General features: G+C 51.8%; 8 protein-coding genes across 8 annotated transcripts; 5 read left to right on the top strand and 3 right to left on the bottom strand.

The window, feature by feature from the left end:
- Positions 1-851: 851 nt before the first annotated feature.
- Positions 852-1913, bottom strand: K460DRAFT_209346 (uncharacterized protein). Its single transcript, XM_040927252.1, has 3 exons — positions 1726-1913; positions 1587-1663; positions 852-1541 (listed from the first exon to the last, which is right to left on the bottom strand). The coding sequence occupies exons 2-3, from the start codon at positions 1625-1627 to the stop codon at positions 932-934; spliced, it is 651 nt and encodes a 216-aa protein (XP_040783050.1). The 5' UTR covers positions 1628-1663; positions 1726-1913; the 3' UTR covers positions 852-931.
- Positions 1914-2138: 225 nt separating this feature from the next.
- K460DRAFT_411073 (benzodiazepine receptor family protein-like protein) lies at positions 2139-2861 on the bottom strand (the record flags this gene model as incomplete). Its single annotated transcript, XM_040937451.1, has 4 exons — positions 2139-2195; positions 2251-2466; positions 2516-2688; positions 2750-2861. 4 exons carry the CDS (start codon positions 2859-2861, stop codon positions 2139-2141), a joined length of 558 nt encoding a protein of 185 aa, XP_040783049.1.
- Positions 2862-3759: 898 nt separating this feature from the next.
- Positions 3760-6658, top strand: K460DRAFT_360157 (uncharacterized protein; the record flags this gene model as incomplete). Its single annotated transcript, XM_040932252.1, has 4 exons — positions 3760-3773; positions 3828-3883; positions 4089-6094; positions 6146-6658. The coding sequence occupies 4 exons, from the start codon at positions 3760-3762 to the stop codon at positions 6656-6658; spliced, it is 2589 nt and encodes an 862-aa protein (XP_040783048.1).
- Positions 6659-7159: 501 nt separating this feature from the next.
- K460DRAFT_323199 (uncharacterized protein) lies at positions 7160-10872 on the top strand. Its single transcript, XM_040930536.1, has 6 exons — positions 7160-7720; positions 7773-8002; positions 8063-8371; positions 8424-9833; positions 9886-10443; positions 10507-10872. The coding sequence occupies exons 1-6, from the start codon at positions 7519-7521 to the stop codon at positions 10735-10737; spliced, it is 2940 nt and encodes a 979-aa protein (XP_040783047.1). The 5' UTR covers positions 7160-7518; the 3' UTR covers positions 10738-10872.
- Positions 10873-11283: 411 nt separating this feature from the next.
- Positions 11284-12758, top strand: K460DRAFT_371672 (uncharacterized protein). The gene has a single exon (XM_040934393.1). It carries the CDS (start codon positions 11312-11314, stop codon positions 12278-12280), a length of 969 nt encoding a protein of 322 aa, XP_040783046.1. The 5' UTR covers positions 11284-11311; the 3' UTR covers positions 12281-12758.
- Positions 12759-13192: 434 nt separating this feature from the next.
- On the top strand, positions 13193-14640 carry K460DRAFT_297112 (endoplasmic reticulum-golgi intermediate compartment protein 3; the record flags this gene model as incomplete). The annotated part of the gene is made up of 3 exons (XM_040929680.1): positions 13193-13566; positions 13646-14417; positions 14473-14640. The coding sequence occupies 3 exons, from the start codon at positions 13193-13195 to the stop codon at positions 14638-14640; spliced, it is 1314 nt and encodes a 437-aa protein (XP_040783045.1).
- Positions 14641-15578: 938 nt separating this feature from the next.
- K460DRAFT_371670 (uncharacterized protein) lies at positions 15579-17147 on the top strand. Its single transcript, XM_040934392.1, has one exon. The coding sequence runs from the start codon at positions 15841-15843 to the stop codon at positions 16864-16866; it is 1026 nt and encodes a 341-aa protein (XP_040783044.1). The 5' UTR covers positions 15579-15840; the 3' UTR covers positions 16867-17147.
- Positions 17148-17366: 219 nt separating this feature from the next.
- Positions 17367-19945, bottom strand: K460DRAFT_381275 (sulfate permease; the record flags this gene model as incomplete). Its single annotated transcript, XM_040935337.1, has 3 exons — positions 17367-18871; positions 18922-19614; positions 19660-19945. The coding sequence occupies 3 exons, from the start codon at positions 19943-19945 to the stop codon at positions 17367-17369; spliced, it is 2484 nt and encodes an 827-aa protein (XP_040783043.1).
- Positions 19946-20144: the final 199 nt, after the last annotated feature.

Below are 20144 nucleotides of genomic sequence, written 5' to 3'. Positions count from 1 at the left end.
AAAATCTTTGGCTGTTCCCGTAGCCCCGAGCGTGAAAGTATCCATTGTGTTAGCTTGGTCGGGCTTCGAGTTTGCGTAGTCGTTTCCCTTTCATCATCGCCCGATGAAGACGAAGAAGAAGAGGAGGAGGAGGAGACCATGAACGTCATTCCGTCAAGCATGCTGATGTCGCTCATCGGTCGGTTCGCGAAGTTAGATGTTGGCAACAGTTCAGAAGGCATGTCATAGTAGTCCTCTGCCATAGGCTTCATCATGTTGATCATCTCTAGTCCGACAGTCCGCCGGCTTGGACTCGACTCGGAGAGTTGGTGGAGGAATCTGAAGTGACGAGTGCCAGCATTCTTTGTTTCCCCTCATAACTATATTGCCTCTTCAAAGTCGTACAAGCGAGCACAGCAAGGCGAAATCGGTGCTTTGGAAGAACAAAGAAAGCTACTCTATGGGGGCTGAGCACGTGCATCTTCTCAGACAGGACCATCAACATTCCCCGGCTTAGGATATTGCTCCTGTATTGAAGAACTCTGCTTACACAGATGTAGCGATATACAATAACGTTCTTACGCCCCTTGCACGCACAACGTCATATCTTAGTCCGCGACCAGTCACATCAACAAATTTACAGAACACGTCAATCCATGCGGCGCTTGTAGTACTGGTTTTTTTCCTGATGCATTCGCCCTCTTTACTTTCGTAAGACCATTTTGTTTGACAGTTACACATGTTTGGGAACTGATGTACTAGATACGTTTGGAGTTGCTCGTCTACTGTCATCAAGCCACTCCTTTGTGTATGCTTTGCCTCTCTGATGTCCCAGAACTCTCGCCTTTGCTATGTTTCACGGCTAGTTATCGCCTGCTGCCCGTTTCTCACCTCGCCAACGACCCTGCGCAGGCATGTTCACTAAGAAGCTCATAACCCGTAGCAATAGTCGCTAGCACTCTTCTACTCTGCAGTGCCGGAGATTTACTGCCTCGACCTCGATGTGATCCAGCCTCGGCTCCAGGTCAAAGGCCCGCTTCATCTCCTTGAGCAAACATCCTCGTAAGTACTCCCAGTCGTTGCCCCATAATTGCCCATCCCAGTCCAATGTGACACGTTTGAGCCCAGGTAGTCCGCGGAAAACCAGTAACATATCAGCAAGGGGCCGCTCGAGTCGAGGAGCGCCGCTGTGCTCCTCGACGTCACAACAGCCTATGAGAACCCGTATTTTGGGGACCACAAGCACCAGCGCGCTGTCGAAAAGACCACCGGTAATGAGCGGCTTGAGGTAATTGCGAGATCCCACGAATTCGTTCATAGAATAGGGCAGAAGTTTCGTCTCGGCGTGGATCTGGCGGCAACTTGCTGTCAAAGCCAGGAGATGTTCCGTCATCTCCCACCGCGAGGCATTTGCCGGCCTGGCGACGATGACAAACTGCTTTCCCCAGCACCTGCCTGACATGATGCCGATTTCGAGCCCACCGAGTGCATATCCGTAGATCTTGAGGCGAATCTCAGCAGGCAGACAGAGGAGCCGTGATTCCTGCTGGTTTCGAATAGAACTGCGTTATCAGCTAAGCAAACAACAAGCGCTAGCCGTGGCTTACGTTGCGTCTTGCAGGTTCATCTTGCCCTCATGCGGTTTCATTCTGCCACGTCTTGCTGGCGTAGGAATATAGCGTCGCTTGAGTCGTGTGAATAACGTTGGGGCGTGACGAAATAATAGACGAGGTAGCAGTGACTCACGGTAGTGAAGGAAGCGGGGCACAACAACCGAAAAAAGAAGTCTGGAAGGGAAAGAGTGACCCGCGGTGAAGGCGAGAATATGTAACGTTGGGAAGGAGCAGCCGGCAGATTACTCGTTGCCCGTGCGGTACCACAAAGCAAATGAAGAAAAGGTCGAATGGTATTTTGCAAAGCGTTGCAGCTAGAGAGTATGAGGCTATCTTTTTAATCAAGGCAATGCTCGAGAATGGGCAACGAAAAGATTGATGAATTGAGGCTGGGAAATCAGAAGGACAAGCGGCGTGAAAGAGGTGAAAGACGAGTGCGGCGCCGTGCGCCCTGTGCAGGAAAATGTTGCAAGGTTATTGTACAGGCCAGAATGTCGTGAAGACATCTAGCTGCTTCCATTCGTGTCACCAGAATGGTCCGTTCCTCTAATCCTTCTTAAGAGCACCCCTAAAGTCCCAGTTGTTGAGATAGCCAGACCCGGCCTGTTGTACATTAGCCCCAATGGTGCATAATAAGGATGCTGGTAGTGGTACTTACGCAGAGATAGGTAGCAAAGCCAAGCCAGCCCAGATATGGTGCGAGCAACCAGCCACAAACGGGGTCAACCTGTCCCCAGATGTTGGCAAGACAAGCCACTGTGCCACCAAGGGCGAGAATGTCGACTGTCGCAGCGACGGGACGGCCCATGCCGAAGTACAGTGGTGTCCAGAGGAGGTTGAGAGCGAGCTGGATTGTGTAGAGCGTCGCTCCATGCTATATCATGTTAGATCAGGTGGTTGCAGATATTTGGGGAATCGTGTACTTTGGCAAGAGCGACGGTCTCAGGATTCAAGGATGATATGCCGGTCGTGTACGCGCGATAGGCAGTATAGCCCATGGTGGCATAGAGGGCGGTCCATACGGGCCCAAAGACATAGCCAGGCGGATGTAGAGGCGGCTGCTTGAGTGTTCGGTACGTCGTCTGAGAAACGCTTGCTGCCACGGGCTCAGCTGTGTCTTCATAGTCTACGTCGTCGGGAGCATTGCATGCACTTACGGCTGATGGCGAACCCAGTAGCTGTTCCGCAAACCACGGGAAGCAAGATAGCTACGGCAGGGTTCTCGAAGACGAAGCTCGGGAGGGTCAGGGAGGGGATGTAGCTCGTCATGGCTGGGATGAGGCAATTCGTCGGGTACCTGCGTGCAAAAAGGACTACGGCTCGCGCAATGAAGCCAATGAAGGTAACTTGTATGTCTGCAGCTTCACATGGCCCTTCTCGCGATGCATTTTCCCAAGACTACGTAATGGCGCATCCGCCCAATCATGCCTCGGTCCTTCACGGGTGCACGCGTCGAACCACGACCCACTTGTTTGCTTGCCGCAGCTCCGTTGACTCCATGTTCTGATGTACCAGGCCACGCTAGCCCCGTTTCACCCGTCTTGGGGCTCTCCAGCCGCCTGGCCGCGACCAACCTCACCCTTCTCCTCCATCTCACCTCCACTGGCATCTTTTCCGCCTGGGAGCAACTTCAGCACATCGTGAGTGCAGCTTCTCGTCCTTCCTGCTGCCCCTTGTTCGTACCCTTCCCCCCTCCTCTTGTACCGCTACCTTCATAGCTCCCATAGCTTCGTCCGCGAGGCCTTGCGCAGCTACCTCTCCCAGCTTCTCTTGTTGCGACGCTGCTCGCGTGCCGTCAATCGCATCGGGCGCTGCCGTCTTCTTGTTCAATTCTTCTTCACACGCACTTCCTTACTCGTTACTAACCGCGTCCCGTCATCCTCTTCTTGTCCCTATTTGTCCTCTGTCTAACCCGAGCCGTCATGGCAAACAGCTACCCGCCACGATTGCCTCTCGACTATCGACCATCGACCATCGACTACCACATACAACATCCTCCAGGCGAGATTGCGCGTCCCAGCAAGCAATCTGCCCGTGTGTTGCGCTGATGATCGATTCACCACGCTTCCTACGCTCCTAAAAACCACCAGCCTCAGCCTCAGCCTCAGCCTCACCACCATTCGGTTCCATACAGCTTATAGCCTGTCGGAGCTTCTCATTTACAACGATGGACTCCTATACGTATGCTTGGTTCGATCTATCGTGCTTATGAGCAACGCTGACGATGACTTGCAGTAGCACCCGCGAGGATTCCAGACCTCCCGCAGATTCCTACAGACGGCGCTCGCCAGGTAAGCCACTACTTCTTTTACTCGATGCTCGCGGCACGGTCTGTCGCTACTCATCCTCTTAGCCCATGCGCGAATCTCGTGCCGTTCATGCTCGACTTTGTCCCCATAGGCAGCAGCTCCTTCATTTCCTAAGCCTTGCGTTCACTCTTGCGAGTGGTGCTTTGTTCCTCGACACAGCCAGACCAACTGACACTCGGTTCAACAGGTTCCGGAGATCGCAGAGCTGCTAGACGGCGTTCGCGCTCGCCTCAGAACATCGACCGTTACCAACCTGATCGCGCTCGCGATTACGACCAGCCACGCCGCGATGGAAACCGACGGCGATCTTCCCCTCCACCGGTACAAGCTGGTATCGACCGCTACGTGCCCGGCCAGGACAACTTTGCGCCAACCTTCACCACCAATCCAATACCCAATCCGATGAACCTTGAATACCAAGTAGGCTTCAACTACTTCGCCGAGTGGTGGCGTGTTGAACAGGTCATGAAGGAGGAGAAGGAGCGCGCAAAGAATGGCGGGCGAAAGCCCGTCCTGAAGGGAGAGCGCGAAGCTAGAGAAGAAAGAGGCAAGGAACGTGAACAAATCCAAGCTGCGTACGACGAGTACAAGGAGAAGCTCCAGGTGCAGATGGCAAAGACCTTTGTCGACAAGCACAAGAGTGATGAATGGTTCAAGGAGCGCTACGATCCCGAGTACGATGTTGCTTTTAAGCAGAAGCTCCGTGGATATCGCCAAAGCATCTATATGGACTGGGAGCGACAGTTGGACGAGGGCTACTTTGATGAGTTCACGCTTGAGGGTATCTATAAGAACGACTCGAACGGCGCTGGTGGCATTGTTGAAAAAGAAGAAGGCGAGACAACCGCCGCCAACGAAGTGCTGGGCGTAGGGGATCTCTTGCCTTGCAAAGGTGGCGAGATACGTGATGAATCAGCCTTTCAGCCGACCCTACTTATCAAGACTATTGCGCCAACCGTCAACCGTGAGAAGGTCGAAGAGTTTTGCAAGGAGCATTTGGGCGATGGCCCCGGTGGCTTCAAGTGGCTCAGCATGAGCGATCCAAACCCGTTGAAGAAGTGCCATCGTATCGGCTGGGTCATCCTCCACCACAGCGATGAACAGCCCATGGTGCTCGATGACCGTGGTGATGCGCGCGACGAGGATGCCGAAGAAGGTGCCGTTGATGATACCAAGCCTGAAGCTGCTCAAGGTCCTCTCGGTACTGCGCAAAAAGCCCTCGAGGCTCTCAATGGCAAGACTGTTCAAGATGACGTTCGTGGCAACTTCACGTGCCACGTCGGTATCCACGAACCGCCTGCAGCCCCACGTAAGAAGGCACTTTGGGATCTCTTCTCTGCTCCTGAGCGGATCGAGCGTGATCTGGAGCTAGCCGAGCGACTTGTCCGCAAACTGGATTACGAGCTCAAGGAGAACAACGAAGAGTTTGGAGAACTCGATGGTGTCAGCAAAATTGACCAGCGAGTCGAGGACCTCCGTTCAAAAGGCTGGCTCCAGCCCCCAGCAAATGCGCCGGCGCCGCCCAAGAAAGAGCGCGATCCGGAAGAGCTTGAAGAGGGCGAGGATGAAGCCATGGAAGATGAAGAGGGCGCGTACGACGATGAAGTCGACGACGAAGAGCTTTTGGTCAAGAAGAAGAAGCTCGACCTTCTCATCGAATATCTACGACGGGTGTACAACTTCTGCTTCTTTTGCGTGTTCGAGAGCGATTCCGTTCATGAGTTGATCCGCAAGTGTGCAGGTGGGCATCTTCGCCGCCCTCGTGCTAGTTTGACAACTGCGGCAAAGGCCACAGCAAGGGCAACTGCCACAGGGGAGCCATTTCCGTATAGGAAGCAGGAATCTTCCGGCGATATTGAGAACGGCGAGGGAAGTCCCGTGCAAGAGAGGAAGCCCATGAAACTGAGCGGAAAGAACCAACAGCAACTGCAGCGAGCTTTCAACTGGGTCAAGACGTACGAGGAGAAGCTTCTTCAGCTACTCGAACCGGAGAGTGTTGACATCAGGAAGCTTGGGGGCAAACCTCTGGAAGAAGCTATGGAAGACGAGCTTGCTCGATATGTCAAGCAAGAAGATGAGTCCAAGTGGCGCTGCAAGGTCCCAGAGTGTACAAAGCTCTTCAAGGGGCAGCACTTTTGGCGTAAGCACGTGGAGAAGCGTCATCCGGAGTGGCTTGAGAAGCTTGAGAACGATGTAAGTGTCGCTGAAATTCTACTAAAACACGTTCATGCTAACAGTAACCAGCTCCGACTCGTCAACAGCTATGTCGTCGATCCCGCACACATTGCCCCGTCACGCAGCGATGCGAATAGCAACGGCCACTTCCCAATGGGCAACCATATCCAAGCTACCGGAACACCACGAGGGTTCAACCTAGCTAACATGAATATGGCCATGACCGGGAATAATGGTATGCAAAACGGCCTCAACCTGCAAGCGCTCTTCAACCCTGCCATGGGTGGGAACTGGGATCCCAATGCTGTTCACGATGATCGCGCTGGGGCGATGCGACGAGGCGGTCACCGTTTCAACAATCGCGCTGGACCGTATGATAGGCAGCCTCGAGATGGGCGCAACCGACCTAACGGTGGGGTTGGACGTTTGACACCCCCGCCACGTGGTGGGAGGCCTGGTGGTCCCCAGCGATATGGCGAGGGTGGGCCTGGTCCTGTGCAGTCTGTTCAGGGTCGGTCTATCAAGAGCTACGAGGATCTGGATGCTGTGGGTGGGGGAGGTAGCGGAGAGCTCAACTACTAACTGCGGGCATGTAATCACGGGACTTTAGTCCCACGCATGAGTGGCTAGGTCATAGGACAGGCGTTAAGGGTGGGCTTTCCCTATGCTCGATGCAAGATAGTCATTTGCTTGCACTAGCAAGCCATGGGAAGGGTTGCAAGGGTGGAGTTCTTGGGTCACTTCGACATCACATATGACACTCAGTCCGTGTGTTTGTACACTGTATATTCATCTATAGCGTATGTAGAGGGCGAGCTCAAATCTAAGCATGCGTCAGTAATACTGGTTTGTATTCCATGAAAGCGTTTCCGATGACGGTTCCGAAGGAGGGGCACACAGCCAAGCGCCGCCGCCCAACCAAGAGCTGCATTGCGTCCGTTTTTGCAGGTCATGCAGCGAGTCTATTCACTGTTGACTAGAAAACAAGATAGGCAACATGGAAACCCCCAGGATCCATGTGTGGCTAATAAGCGTGCAAAATGCCGTGTTTTCCTTGTTCGGCCCGCAGTCAAGCTTGCAATTGCTCAGCCCGAGTCTGCGCCATTGCACCGTGACGCAACCAGCAGCAACTTCTCCACATACCTACACTTGCTACAGTGCTTCAGTGCCGGCAAGCGTCGAATTCAGCCTTATTTGCGAAGAAAAGTGGCGCTATAGCCGCTCCGCGAGCCCTCGTCGACTATCCATCTCTCTTCTTGTCATTGCTAGTTGCCTGTACTTTCGGTTGAGCCTCAGCCGCAGCCACCAGGCGCATGAGCGTCATACAACACGCGTCGACTTTCTCTCCCAGGCTCTAGAGGAACCTTATTATAACTACCCTACATCCTACTGGGCTTCCGGTCGCGCTGCCTAGCTCGCGTACCTCAATTTCATACTCCAGTATGCCCGCCGACACCCCGCCTGCGATCAAGCTCAATGGTGCTATAGAGCCCACCACCATGAGCGCTCAACCCTCGGCGGAGAGCAGTCGTAACCCTTCAGAGCGGCCACTCCCACTCGCGCGCAATGACACGACCTACTCCAAATTCTCTTTGATGTCGATCCCGCCAGAAGGGTCCATCTTGACCGGAAAGCAGGAACATTGTACAGAGGCCAGCAGCACGCAGAGAGGAGAACAGTACTAACGTGTATGTAGACCTCAAGCGCGAACTCATTTCCCAGCAGACCAAATACGAAATCTCCGAGCTTTCGTCGCCCACAGCCCTGAGGCGCTTCGGCGCACCCTTCCGCTCAGATGCGGGCGAGGTCGCCCCAGAAGACTCCGAACTCCCCCTCCTCCGCTACATATTCGTACACCACGTCCGAAACTTTCCATTCCTAGATAAGGCCAAGGAGAAGGAGTTCTGGCAGGATAAACTTCAGGTTGTACGTTGCAAAAATATTAATCCTAGGTGGAGGAAAAGCTGACCAGAGGCGCTGTCATAGTTTCTTGAATCCTTTGCGAGCAAAGACATTTCGTCCTCGGAAGATCGACTGGAGGAGACAAAGAGGAAAAAATTGGCGCTGAAAGCAGAGAAGCTGGTGGAGCTTATGATGGTCTCAGGCATCCCCACCGCGTCTGGCTACGAGGAGAGGATTCGCTTCGCAGAAATGGAGATAGTAGATCGGCAAGCGAACGAGCAGGGTCTCACCATGAATGCGCCGAGCGGACATTTCATCAATGGTTGGGATGTCAATGTCGCGGGCGTGAGAACTACATCGGTGAAGAAGCATGTTCGCTACCATACGCATGCGGTACGTACAAGGACAGAGGTGAAGACGAATAGTGCTAATGCGAATCTCTCAGGAATACCTTATCAGAGTAAAACAAGGCGGAGATAAAGACTTCTACGTCGGCCGTCGATACCAAGATTTTGTCCAGTTGCACAAGCGAATACGCCTAGAGCTTCCGGGCAAAGTACTCACTCCACTACCACGAAAGAACAAAAAGGACGGGCTTCTCCAATCGAGTGTTGATGACGATGATGTGAGCTCTATCTCATCAGGCTCTACTCAAGAACCTCCACCAGAGCCATACGAGAGTAGCGGCGGCGGCGGAGGGCTACGGAGCTATCTTTGGGGCGGAGCGCACAAGAGAAATAGTTCGCAAACGTCATTGGGGAGGTCGAACTCGCCTAGGGCATCTGGTGAACGTTTAGCATACAAGCAGCCTCGGAAACTGTACCGAGAAGAGCAACGTGTGTCTCTTCGGGCGTTCCTTCGAAGTTTCTTGCACATTGAGAGAATCGCGCAATCAAATGCCATGGCCGACTTCCTTTCACGGGATCCCATCGAAGTCAACGAGGAAGAGATGGAAGACATTGAAAGGAGAGAAGACATGGATAAGAAGCGCATAGAAGAGCAAAGGCAATTCTATGAAGTCGCTCGACAACGAGCAGCAGAGCTTGACATACACATGGAGAAGTTCAGGAGAGAGATCGTGGAAAGCAATGGCTTGTCACATCTTTTCCAGGAGATCAGGGTCAAGAACACCATCAGAGAGCTCAAGCCCGAGTACCAGAAGTTTGCAGAGTGGCTACGGATAGAAGTGGCTGCCACCATCTACCACCTCTTCCTTGCAGAGGACAATTCGCCGGAGCTCTTCGCGCAAGCGAAACGGATACACTCTCTTGTTCCCTATGGTGTACTCAAGAACGTCATCCGAATCGCCAACCCTGCAGCTGTGATGAGCGGAGTACTGGATCTCTTCCTTGCGCAACCTTTCGGAGCCAGATCTCTCCTGCAGCGGATATTCGGTATGGCCATTAATGATGGTGTCAACTCTGTTCAGAAGACGATTGATACACTCGCATCAACAAAGATCAAAGATGAAGTTCTTTGCGCCAAGATCAAAGCATATGTTCAGGCAGATGAGGATGTGAAGGAAATAATACGACAGGAAGCCGCAAACGAAAACGTCGATGTCGTAGTGACCATCCTACGCTCGGAGTTCTTCCAACCAGAACTAAGCCCACAGCAAGTGGAGAAGGTGTTCAATGCTTACGTTGCTTGGAACAACGCGGTCGAAAATGTGAGATCGAGTCGTTTGAGCAGAAAAACGAGCAGCCGGAGTAACTTCAGCACGAGTACTAACGCGGCCGCTCAGATTGAAAAAGAACTGCGGTCTGGCGCTGAGCTCTTCGCGCACTTGAAGCAATATCTCAAGCTCTGTCTCAGACAAAGAGATAAGCTTATGATGCTACAAATCATTGAGGAGGTACGTTACGTTTCTCAAACTTGAGTTTTTTTGACAGCTGACTGTTTTATAGCCCACAACCCTGCAGCTTTTCAGGGACCTCTTCACCATCTTTTATGAACCCCTGGTCCGCGTTTACAAGTCAGCAAATGTATACAATAGCATCACTGATTTCGCCATGTTCGCCGACGACACCATCAAGACCATCGAAGCCTGCCAGCGTCAGGAAGTCTCTGCCGACCCCAACCAGACTGTACAGGCCTTCATCGACTTGTGCGCCCGTCACGAAGACAACTTCTACAAATTTGTTCACGAAGTACATAAGCACGACAATGGCCTCTTCGACCAGCTCATGGGCTGGTTAGAAGGCATTCTTGACTTCTTGCGTCACGGGCCTGGTGGCGGCAACAAATTAGACATGAACGCGCTATTCCAGGGCGGCATGGACTCAAACGTGATCGACAAGAACAAGGCGATTAGGGAGATTAACCTGTTGATCAAGTGGCAGACCGCGCGGAAGAAGTGGCATGCGGATAAGACGAGGCAGAAGATGGCGAGTGGTGGTGATGAGCCAGACCCGCTAATGGGCGGTATTGCTGGTTTCAAGTCGAGCGATTTCGGGCTCAATGAGGTATGTCACGTCCTTTCCTCCATTTTCCTAATCCGTATATACTTGATTGTTAACGTTTTTTAGCTTGACCTCCAAGACCTCGAACTCGATGATGACGCAAGCGACTCTGAGAACTCTGAAGATATGGACGACGCAGATGTTGCAGATCCCATCGAAGCAGAGCGCAAGAGCAGAGCACGAACTGCTGAGAAGCTAAGACGGAAAGCGGGAGAGCCAAAGAAACCGCCCATTCAGGAGCTGTTCAAGCTCAGTGATGGGTTCAACAGCATGCTAAGGAATGTGCTTGCTCACTAGGCGGGTAGCGGTTGTGTGTATGTAATTTGGTCTGCTGCATTGGCATGAGAGAGTAGGCTTTGACAGTATAACAATGGGTTGCTGAATACTTTCAGCAGACTAATAGACATTATACTAATTCTTTCTAACCATGACGTCGACTTTGCACTGTTACCACTGAGTGCAAAAAAAAAAGATCATCTTATTACAAAGACGGACAAACTACTAACAGAAGTGGATGACTATTATCAGAAAGCGGCTGAACAAATAACCCGAGCTGCACTAGCACTCGGGCTTTGACGAATTAGAGAGGCCATCTAGGTGGAGTTCCGCTTCCAATCTTATATTTGCTTCCCATCGTGGCGCATCTTTTATCCTAGCGTCCTTAGGGTTTAGTTTAACCCTGTTCTAGCTTGTAGAACATGTAGAATATGCACCGAATACCTTCTGATTGAGATTCCGGTTTATCTCCTAAGAACTATATGTAAACACACCACCTGATCTAAGTACTAACCATCCTTTTGATTTGATTCATCGCGATCACAGAGACGCAAGCTTTTGTTTGATTTCCTGATTATTATTTTCTACCTATACTATGGCGTCCAAAAGTAATCGCCAATATGACCTCATCCTTCTCGGCGCAACAGGCTACACGGGTAAGTTGACAGCAGAGTATATCACAAAGCATCTTCCAAGGGACTTGAAATGGGCAGTGGCCGGTCGCAAACATGGCAAGCTAGCAGATGTTGTGGAAGGCCTGCGAGAAGTTGACCCGGATAACAAGCAACCTGCAATCGAAGCGACTGAGTTTTCCAAGGAAGGCTTAGACGTTCTAGTACGCAAGACACGGGTCCTGATAACTACCGTCGGGCCTTTCCATCTCCACGGCAGTGCGGTGATGGAAGCATGCGCAAATGCTGGGACACACTACATTGATAGCTCTGGAGAAACGCCCTGGGTTTACGAAGTAACGCAAAAGTACCACAAGCTCGCCGAGTCGAACCAGGCCATCCTGATCACACAGTGTGCTATGGACTCCGCACCCGCTGATCTTGCCGCCTACGTCCTTGCCAGTTTTCTTCGGGCCAAATTCGACGAAGGCACAGCTGAGTTGGTCCACGGAGTACAGGAGTTCAACAATGCCATGAGCGGCGGCACACTGCACAGTCTCATTACGGTCGCGTCTTCGTATCCATTGAGTCATCTTCGAGAAGCTAGTCGCCCACTGTCGCTCTGTGTTGATGGTGCACTTCCCGCCGTGTCCCCAACTACTCTCAACATGCTTGGATCACATCGAAAACCGGGGATCGGACTGCTGACGGATTCGGTCATTGGCATATCAGATACCAACCTTGTGTACCGCTCATGGAGTTTGATGGGTGGAGGCGAGTACTATGGGCCTAGGTTCAGCTACTTCACTGGCATGAAGGCTGCAAACCGCGCTTCGGGTTTCTTGTGGCATCTTGCTATGACGGCTGCCATGCCGATGCTCCTGCTTCCGCCTGTTCGCAAGCTCTTGACGACTTTCGTTACGCAGCCTGGCGAAGGCCCGACTAAAGAGTAAGTGGAATGCAATGCTTGAATCGCATGTAAATTACCCTTGTTGGTACATACCGAGCTAACCAACCCTTTCTGTGTGCATAGAGCTCAAGGAAAAAACTCGACAACTTGGAAGTCGATTGCACATAGCGATTCTGAGACTCCCCACACAGCCGTGTGTAACATGTCTTTCGCTGGTGATATGTACTCGTTGACGGCGATTCTCTTGGCTGAAGCGGCCATGGTGCTTTTACGTCCTGATCGCGAGAACTGGGCGCAGAAGCTGGGTGGCGGAGTGTTCACGCCAGCGACTCTTGGAGACCAGTTCGTGGAGAGAGTAAAGGTAGCGGGGCTGAAGACTGAGGTGAAACTCGTTGAAGGGTAGGGATGTGTGATAGTAGAGCGGCGTTAGTTGCGTGTGCTGAACGATGCTGGCAGACCCGATAATAATAATATAAAAGTTTCTACACCCAATCTTCACATGTTTCGTCCGTGGAACAAACTTCTACATGCTAGGCCCATGGATGGGCGTTGGTGAAGGGGCCACGTGCGGTTATCTACTGTGGACCGATACGCGCTAGTGTGCTGCAGCGGCCCGGGCTGGTACCTTGAAGCTAGACATGGCATAGCTGTCCTTTATTCAGCCGACCTTGTCGCAACGCCTGCATCTGTCTCACTCATACATTTTCACTTCTCTTGTACAATGATATTACGGCTTTAGCACGGATTGTGCTGATTCATTCTTTTACCACGCCCTACACAAAGAAAGAGAGGGACTTGCGATCGCAATTCACCTGTATACCAAGGTTCAGACAGAGAGACGAGTCTTGAGACAAGCTACTGTACCACGCTTCACCCACGCGGTCTTGCCCTATATCTCCTCCACAGTCTCACCCTAGAACCTCCCTACCCTACCCTACAGCGGTAGTACGCCAATATGCCCGCGAAATCGCGATTCACCAGGCTCGACGCCTTTACCAAGACGGTGGAAGATGCGCGCGTACGCACAACATCCGGTGGCATTGTTACACTAGTGAGCTTAGTCGTCATCTTCTGGTTAACATGGGGCGAGTGGGCCGACTACAGGAGGGTGATAGTACGCCCAGAGCTGGTGGTCGACAAGGGGAGAGGCGAGCGCATGGAAATTAGCTTGAACGTATCGTTCCCGCGAGTACCATGTGAATTGCTCACGCTCGATGTCATGGATGTTTCCGGAGAGCTGCAGATGGGAGTCACGCATGGTATCAACAAGGTGCGATTGAGTCCAGAGCTTGAGGGCAGCCACGTTATTGAGACCAAGGCCTTGGATCTGTGAGTCTACCCAATACCTCGGCTTATGAGGAACGCGAGGCAGTGGAGAGAGGAGAAACCCCTTCTAACAGTTGACAAGGCACCAAAACGAAGCGTCACATCTCGCCCCCGACTACTGCGGCGACTGCTTCGGCGCACCGGCCCCGACCAACGCCCAAAAAGCCGGCTGCTGTAACACCTGCGACGAAGTCCGCGACGCCTACGCCTCGATATCATGGTCCTTCGGTCGCGGGGAGGGTGTCGAGCAGTGCGAGCGTGAACACTACGCTGAACACCTAGACGCACAACGCCAGGAAGGATGCCGCCTGGAAGGTAGTATCAAGGTCAACAAGGTCATTGGCAACTTCCACATTGCGCCCGGAAAATCCTTCTCCAATGGCAACATGCATGTTCACGACTTGGAAAACTACTTCAAAGACGAGTATCAACACACTTTCACGCACAAAATCCATCACCTCCGCTTCGGCCCCCAACTTAGCGACGCGGTCATCGCGGAAATGCAGCGCAAGCGCCTCGCAACCGGTCCCAGTGGCTGGACTTCCCATCACATCAACCCCCTGGACAACACCGACCAGCACACCGATGAGAAGGCGTACAACTACATGTACTTTGTCAAGGTGGTTTCAACGGCTTATTTACCACTCGGCTGGGAGAAAGAAGCAGCACACCCCGCTAAGCAAGATGAGCTCCTCGGCGCTACGATTGACGCTGCATACAAAGGCAGTATTGAGACGCACCAGTACTCTGTGACGAGCCATAAGAGGAGTCTGCAAGGAGGTACGGATGAGCAAGAAGGGCACAAGGAGAGGATTCACGCGAGGGGTGGTATTCCGGGAATCTTCTTCTCATATGTGAGTTTCCCTTCTGCAGATTTGCCTTCACGATTCAAGGCTAATCCTGAGTTAGGACATTTCCCCCATGAAGGTCATCAACCGCGAAGTACGCGACAAGTCCTTCTCGGGCTTCCTCGTCGGTCTTTGCGCCGTCGTTGGTGGCACGCTTACTGTTGCTGCGGCACTCGATCGCGCGCTGTACGAGGGCGTCAATAAGATCAAGAAGATACACTCGCAGTAGTTACACACATACTCTCTCCACCGCCAAAGAAAACGTTTATCGCCCTCTTTCTATCTTCTTGATGCATTTACGTGCGCTTTTGTGTTTGGAGTCTGGCGTTTATTACGGATCATGGGTGTCCTCGACGAGAGGATTTAGATCTACGGGTTCGAGGAGGAGGGACAAGAGTGTAGCACTGGGCTTTCCGAACCAAACTTGTATTATTTAAGTCCGATTCCAGAAATGGATGCATATAGGCTCCATTCAAGTCAAGTAGATGAGAAGTTACTGTTGATACTTAGGTGCAATATGTTTTTCAATCTTTCCTTGCCTTCTCTTGATAGCGTCTAGAAATATGCTGGGTCTCTTTAAGATTAGAAAGGGTGGTGCTTCAGTGTTCGAAAGTACGTTTTGAAAGGTTTCACTTTTTGGAACTATGCTCTTAGGGTCCCAGCCCCGCGGTTAGCAAGTGACTCGAAGTTTCTTTAGTCTGCCACGCTTGTTCCTATCAAACTAGCAAGTGTTCGAGGTTTCTGTGCTTTAATTCATAGCGTTTTCAAGAGAGTAGAGTCCAGCTTCTTTCCCGCACCCAATCGGCCGGTTTGGCTTTGGTGACATAGCTAGGCTAGAAGATCGATTGAGTTTTACATTGTAGCTTAGGTTCTTCTGACTCATGATATTTCTGTCTGATCAGAATCTTTTGACGTGGTGAAAGGCAGACTTTAAGGCTTCCAGTATCCTGCTGCCTAGTTGCCTGATCGCAAGTCATGCACGTTATTTGCTGTAACCATCCATGGCGCAACAAGCAAGAAAAAACTCTACTATGATGAGTCACAACCACAAAAATATAATAAGAGGTCCACGAAACAATAAGTGAAAGGTATAGTGTCAACCTCAAAATGTCACGTCGTCGGGCCAATCAATAACGGTTGCGGCACGAGGATGCCGCGTGGCTTGGCAACGCACGGGCTCAAATCTCTAAAGAAAGACTCGTTTCCTTTCTCTTGCTTCACAAACGCCAAACCCTCCACACACACCAAGTGCAGTCGCAATTGAAACACTTCACATCTCTCTACTCAAGTCAGGCGATTTCCGCAAACACATCCGAGGACATCCAGCCTTATCAATACCGAAAGCTCGATATCAATCAACCTGAGGACATTAGCAATATTTTACACAACCTGAACACAATTTGCGAACGGCACCACCTGGCTTGAAATCATGTCTGGACCACCACGAGGACGAGGTAGGGGTCGAGGAAGGGGTCGAGGCGGCCAAGGCTTTGGACAGCAACAATACCAAGATGGCGATCAATCGATGTCTGACGCAAGGCCCTTCTTTCCACGCGGACGTGGTCGAGGCTACCAAGGCGGTCAGAACCACCAGCAGCGTCCTTTTGATGGCGAAGGAGACGAAGCAATGTACGATGCAAACACGTCACGTGGTCGAGGGCGAGGACGAGGGCGAGGCCCACGAGGCGGTCACGATCATTACCAGCCGCCTCACCAACGCGAACATAAACCCGCAAACGCCGACCGATTGGAGCCAACAAATCCGGCCGTTCAACTCATGAAAGATTTCCTCGGACGACGCTATGATGCAGCAAACAAGCTGCTCAATCTCTCTAGTATCGTTAGTGATCAAGCGATTCTTGAATCCGGCATGTTTGCTACAGAATCGACGCAGAAAAAGTTCTTTCCCGCGCTTATGATCGTTTGCGACGACATGCTGGAAACTCAAGAAGCAAAAGAGGAGGCGATCCAGAGCGTTACGCTAAGCGGCAACGGCCTCCCGAACCTCAACGCAGTCTACAAACTTTGCTGGCAGCTAAACCACATCAAGAACCTGGATCTGAGCAATAACGCATTTGCCAACATAGAAGCGTTGAAACCATGGAAGCAGCGATTCAAGAATCTCGAGCACCTCATTGTCGATCCATTCCCGGTTAGTGGATGGGAAGAGGAGTTGACGTCGTGGTTCCCAAGGCTGAAGATCCTAAACGACACCCAAGTCCGTGGCGGCGACAACATGCCTTCGTTACCAGCACCCATATCCGCTCCAGTACCGGCAATCACCGACCCGGAGCAGCAGAGGAAAGAAGAAATGCTGCTCTACGTCCAGCAACAAACCAATCTCAAGCGCGACTACGCGCTGCAGTGCTTGGAGGCAGCGCAGTGGAATATTGAGCAAGCGGGTGTGCTCTTCACACAGAGTCAAGCGACTCTTCCACCTGAGGCGTACAACTAGGTGATGCACGCTAGCGTAGGGATGGAAATTTGCGAGGCACAAGAGAAGGAACCAGGTTGACAGGTGGTTTTAGACTCGGGCAAGGAATCTATTCATTTAAATCATGCCATTCGCGTTTGCATGGCATGGCACGGTATGGCAGATGCCCGCAGCGTGGCGTTGGTTATGCGGGGGGATCTTTGTGTAAACTCGACTCGCCTCGGCGAACTTGTATTTTTTTCCAGGCGGTAAATATACCCACCAGCAATAACAAGATCATGAATATGAACATGAATTCCAAGCATTTTCAGAGCTGTTTTTCAACGTGAAGACTCATGTACAAATCTGCAAAGTATTTCCCGTGCTGCATGGGTACTTCACATTTCATATCCGAGGCGGGAGATTTTGTGTATGTGATGCGAGAAGAGCGAGAGCTTTTATTTATAGCCCTCGCAATGATATATTACTACTCCAATCCCATTGGAAGGAAACCCACCCGCTGAATACAGTTCTTATACACTCTAATGGCTCTTCCTTTGCGCATTAGCAAGCGCACTGTTGAGCGCAGCAGTAACATCAACATGGAACAGCGGCCTGTTCAATCCTTGCACGACAGCAATCTTACTATTACTATTCCGCACCCCTTGCGCACCAACGCCATACGCCTTGCTGTGCTCCAGCTGTTTATTCAAGCTATCCGAGTCAGACGAGCCCTCCGAGTATGGTGCAGCCTCGATATCCTGACTCCTCACTTGCGAAAGCGTGCGCTGTGCTCTGCGGTTCTCACGGGCTTCCGCCTCAGCGGCGGCGGAGTGACTGCCACCGATCTCGGCGACGCTGAAGATGGGTTTCCAGCGGTGCGAGATGCCGTTATCTGGCATATCTGGGGTATAGTATCCGAATCCTGCGGCAGCGAGGGCGCGCTTGGTCCAGCGGTTGTTGATGTTGCAGAAGTGCCAGTCGACGGTATCGGGCGCGGCGTACTTGTCGAGCTGGTTGCGAACATCGATCAAGTTCTGGACCGAAGTAAGATCGACGTTGTTAACGGAAGAAAGGTCAAGGATGATGGCTTTGAGGGTTGGTCGACCGTCGTGGTCATCGGCTTCCTTGCCAGGGCGTGGGCCTGGGTCGTTCCATGGGCGATCACCAAGTCTGGCATAACTTGAAGGATTTGTACGACGTGTCTTCTTGAAAATGGTTGTTGTCAACTGATCGAGGTAGTGGTTGGCGTTCGGGTAGTTGAAGCCTTCGCTGAATCGGTAGATGAAGATACCAGGATAAGGGTCTTCTAATTGAATGGATGGGTTTGAACCGTCTTTATGATCGATAGGTAAGAAGATTTCGCGAACTGAATCTTCACCTTCAGACGGAGTCTTTCGAGCGCCAGGCTCCCTTTTGCCATCCACTGCTGGGTCCAGAAGATGGTCGCCAACCACGGAGTGAATTTTGGCTTTGCCCATGAAGCGTCCTTTAGCCTTGAACGCGCGAAAGGCGAACAGAGCTGCTGACACAGAAACTGTGACGTAGATGCCGAATTCGATAGTAGTGAAAATTGTGACTATGACACCAGCGAAGAAGATGAATACCTCCAGCGGCGAGATCCTCCAGAACTGGTAAACAGTGTTGGGCGGGGTGATCAAATCACCCACAGCGTGGATAATAACAGCCGAAAGGGTCGCATTCGGGATATACCAAAACATGGCTGGGAGGGCGTAGATAGCGAGAAGCACCACGATAGCGGTGATAACACCAGCGAAAGGAGTGCGCACGCCAGCCTTGGACTTGATAGCTGTTCGTGAGAAAGAGCCAGTCGCAGGATAAGCTCCAAGGAACGGGCCAAGGCAGTTGGATACACCAAGAGCGACCAGCTCCTGAGATGGATTGATGACATAGTTGTTAACTCGACCGAAAGACTTCGAGATGGAAATGTGCTCGATCAGAAGAACGATGATGGTCGACGGCAATTCGGTCGCAAACGACTGGATGATGGGTACTGTAATGTGCGGAACGCGCGCATGCTTGAAACCTGTATAATAAAGTGAGTGATGGAATCCACGAAGCGAGTATATGACTGACCTCGTGGAACGCTACCAAGAGTAGTGACCTTTGGCTTCTTTCTGTGGTGTCGATTGACCAGGTAGCTGAACAAAACATAGAGCAAGATGACGAAGGCTGTCCGCAAAGTGTTCAAGAAGAAAAAGAGCTTCGCCTTTGAGGGAAAGCGTTTTGCGCAAAAGTTGCACGTGAAACGGATGAAGTAGAGAAGAAAGAGGGACGTCAAGCCAAAAGCGGCGTTGAGGTTTGTGCGTCCAAGATGTTTCAGAATGTTGATGATGACCTTGTAAGTCGATTCGCGCGTCGAGAAGCCGGTAATGCCCATCATTGATGGAATCTGACCAACTCCGATGTTGATTGCAGAACCCGTCATGAAGGCTGAGATGGCGGGGAGCGAGATGAGATCCACGATCCATCCAAGTCGAATGAGGCCTAGGAAAAGGACGATTGCGCCACAGACAATGGCCAACGAGGAAGCAATGACATCTTTCGTTATGCCTTGGCCCTTGAGCTTCGCTTCTGCTTTCAAAACAACACTACCGGTGACTGCAGAGAGGACTGCGACTGGGCCGATGGTGATGTCCTTGGAAGTAGCGAAGAACCAGTAGATGAGGACTCCCATGAAGGAGGAGTAGAGACCAAATTCGACGGGAAGCTCGGCCAACTTGGCATAAGCCATGGACTGGGGCACGACGACGGCGCCAACAGTTATACCTAATCACGTCAGCGGACTGTTATCAAGATGGGGGTTCAGCATACCAGCAACAAGGTCTCCAAGGAACCACTGAAGATTATAGCGGGTGATCCAATGAACGAACGGGAAGAGGCTATAGAGGTACTCGGCCATTTCGTGGCTATTGGGTATCACATCGTGAAGCCACTCCCGGGCAGTGGGCTCATACTCGACGTATGAGTCTGCTGCATCGATAGAGAATACGCTCTCTCCTCGTGTGACGCGTTCCGAACCGGTCTCGTTTCGGTAATGTAGGTCAATACCGAAGACCTTTGCGAGGCTGTGGCCGACCTTTGTGGATATCGCCGCCATAGTAGGACAGACTCGAGCTCTCGAGGAAAGTGAGCCAAAAGGGACGAGGTTGTTCAGCACTGGAGGATACCTAGTGCTTCTTTTCCAAGTATACGGTCGACAAGACCGAATAAGCTTTAAAAAGCTTCGACAAGAAATGCCAGGCGCTTGGGATTTATGTATTAGGAAATAACCAGGATAGCGGGGGTGAAGAAGCACT

This window comes from Cucurbitaria berberidis (assembly GCF_010015615.1).
Source record: "Cucurbitaria berberidis CBS 394.84 unplaced genomic scaffold K460scaffold_7, whole genome shotgun sequence".
Lineage (NCBI taxonomy): Eukaryota > Fungi > Ascomycota > Dothideomycetes > Pleosporales > Cucurbitariaceae > Cucurbitaria > Cucurbitaria berberidis.
Note: the sequence above shows the minus strand (reverse complement) of the source record. Positions and strands in the feature narration are given on the sequence as shown.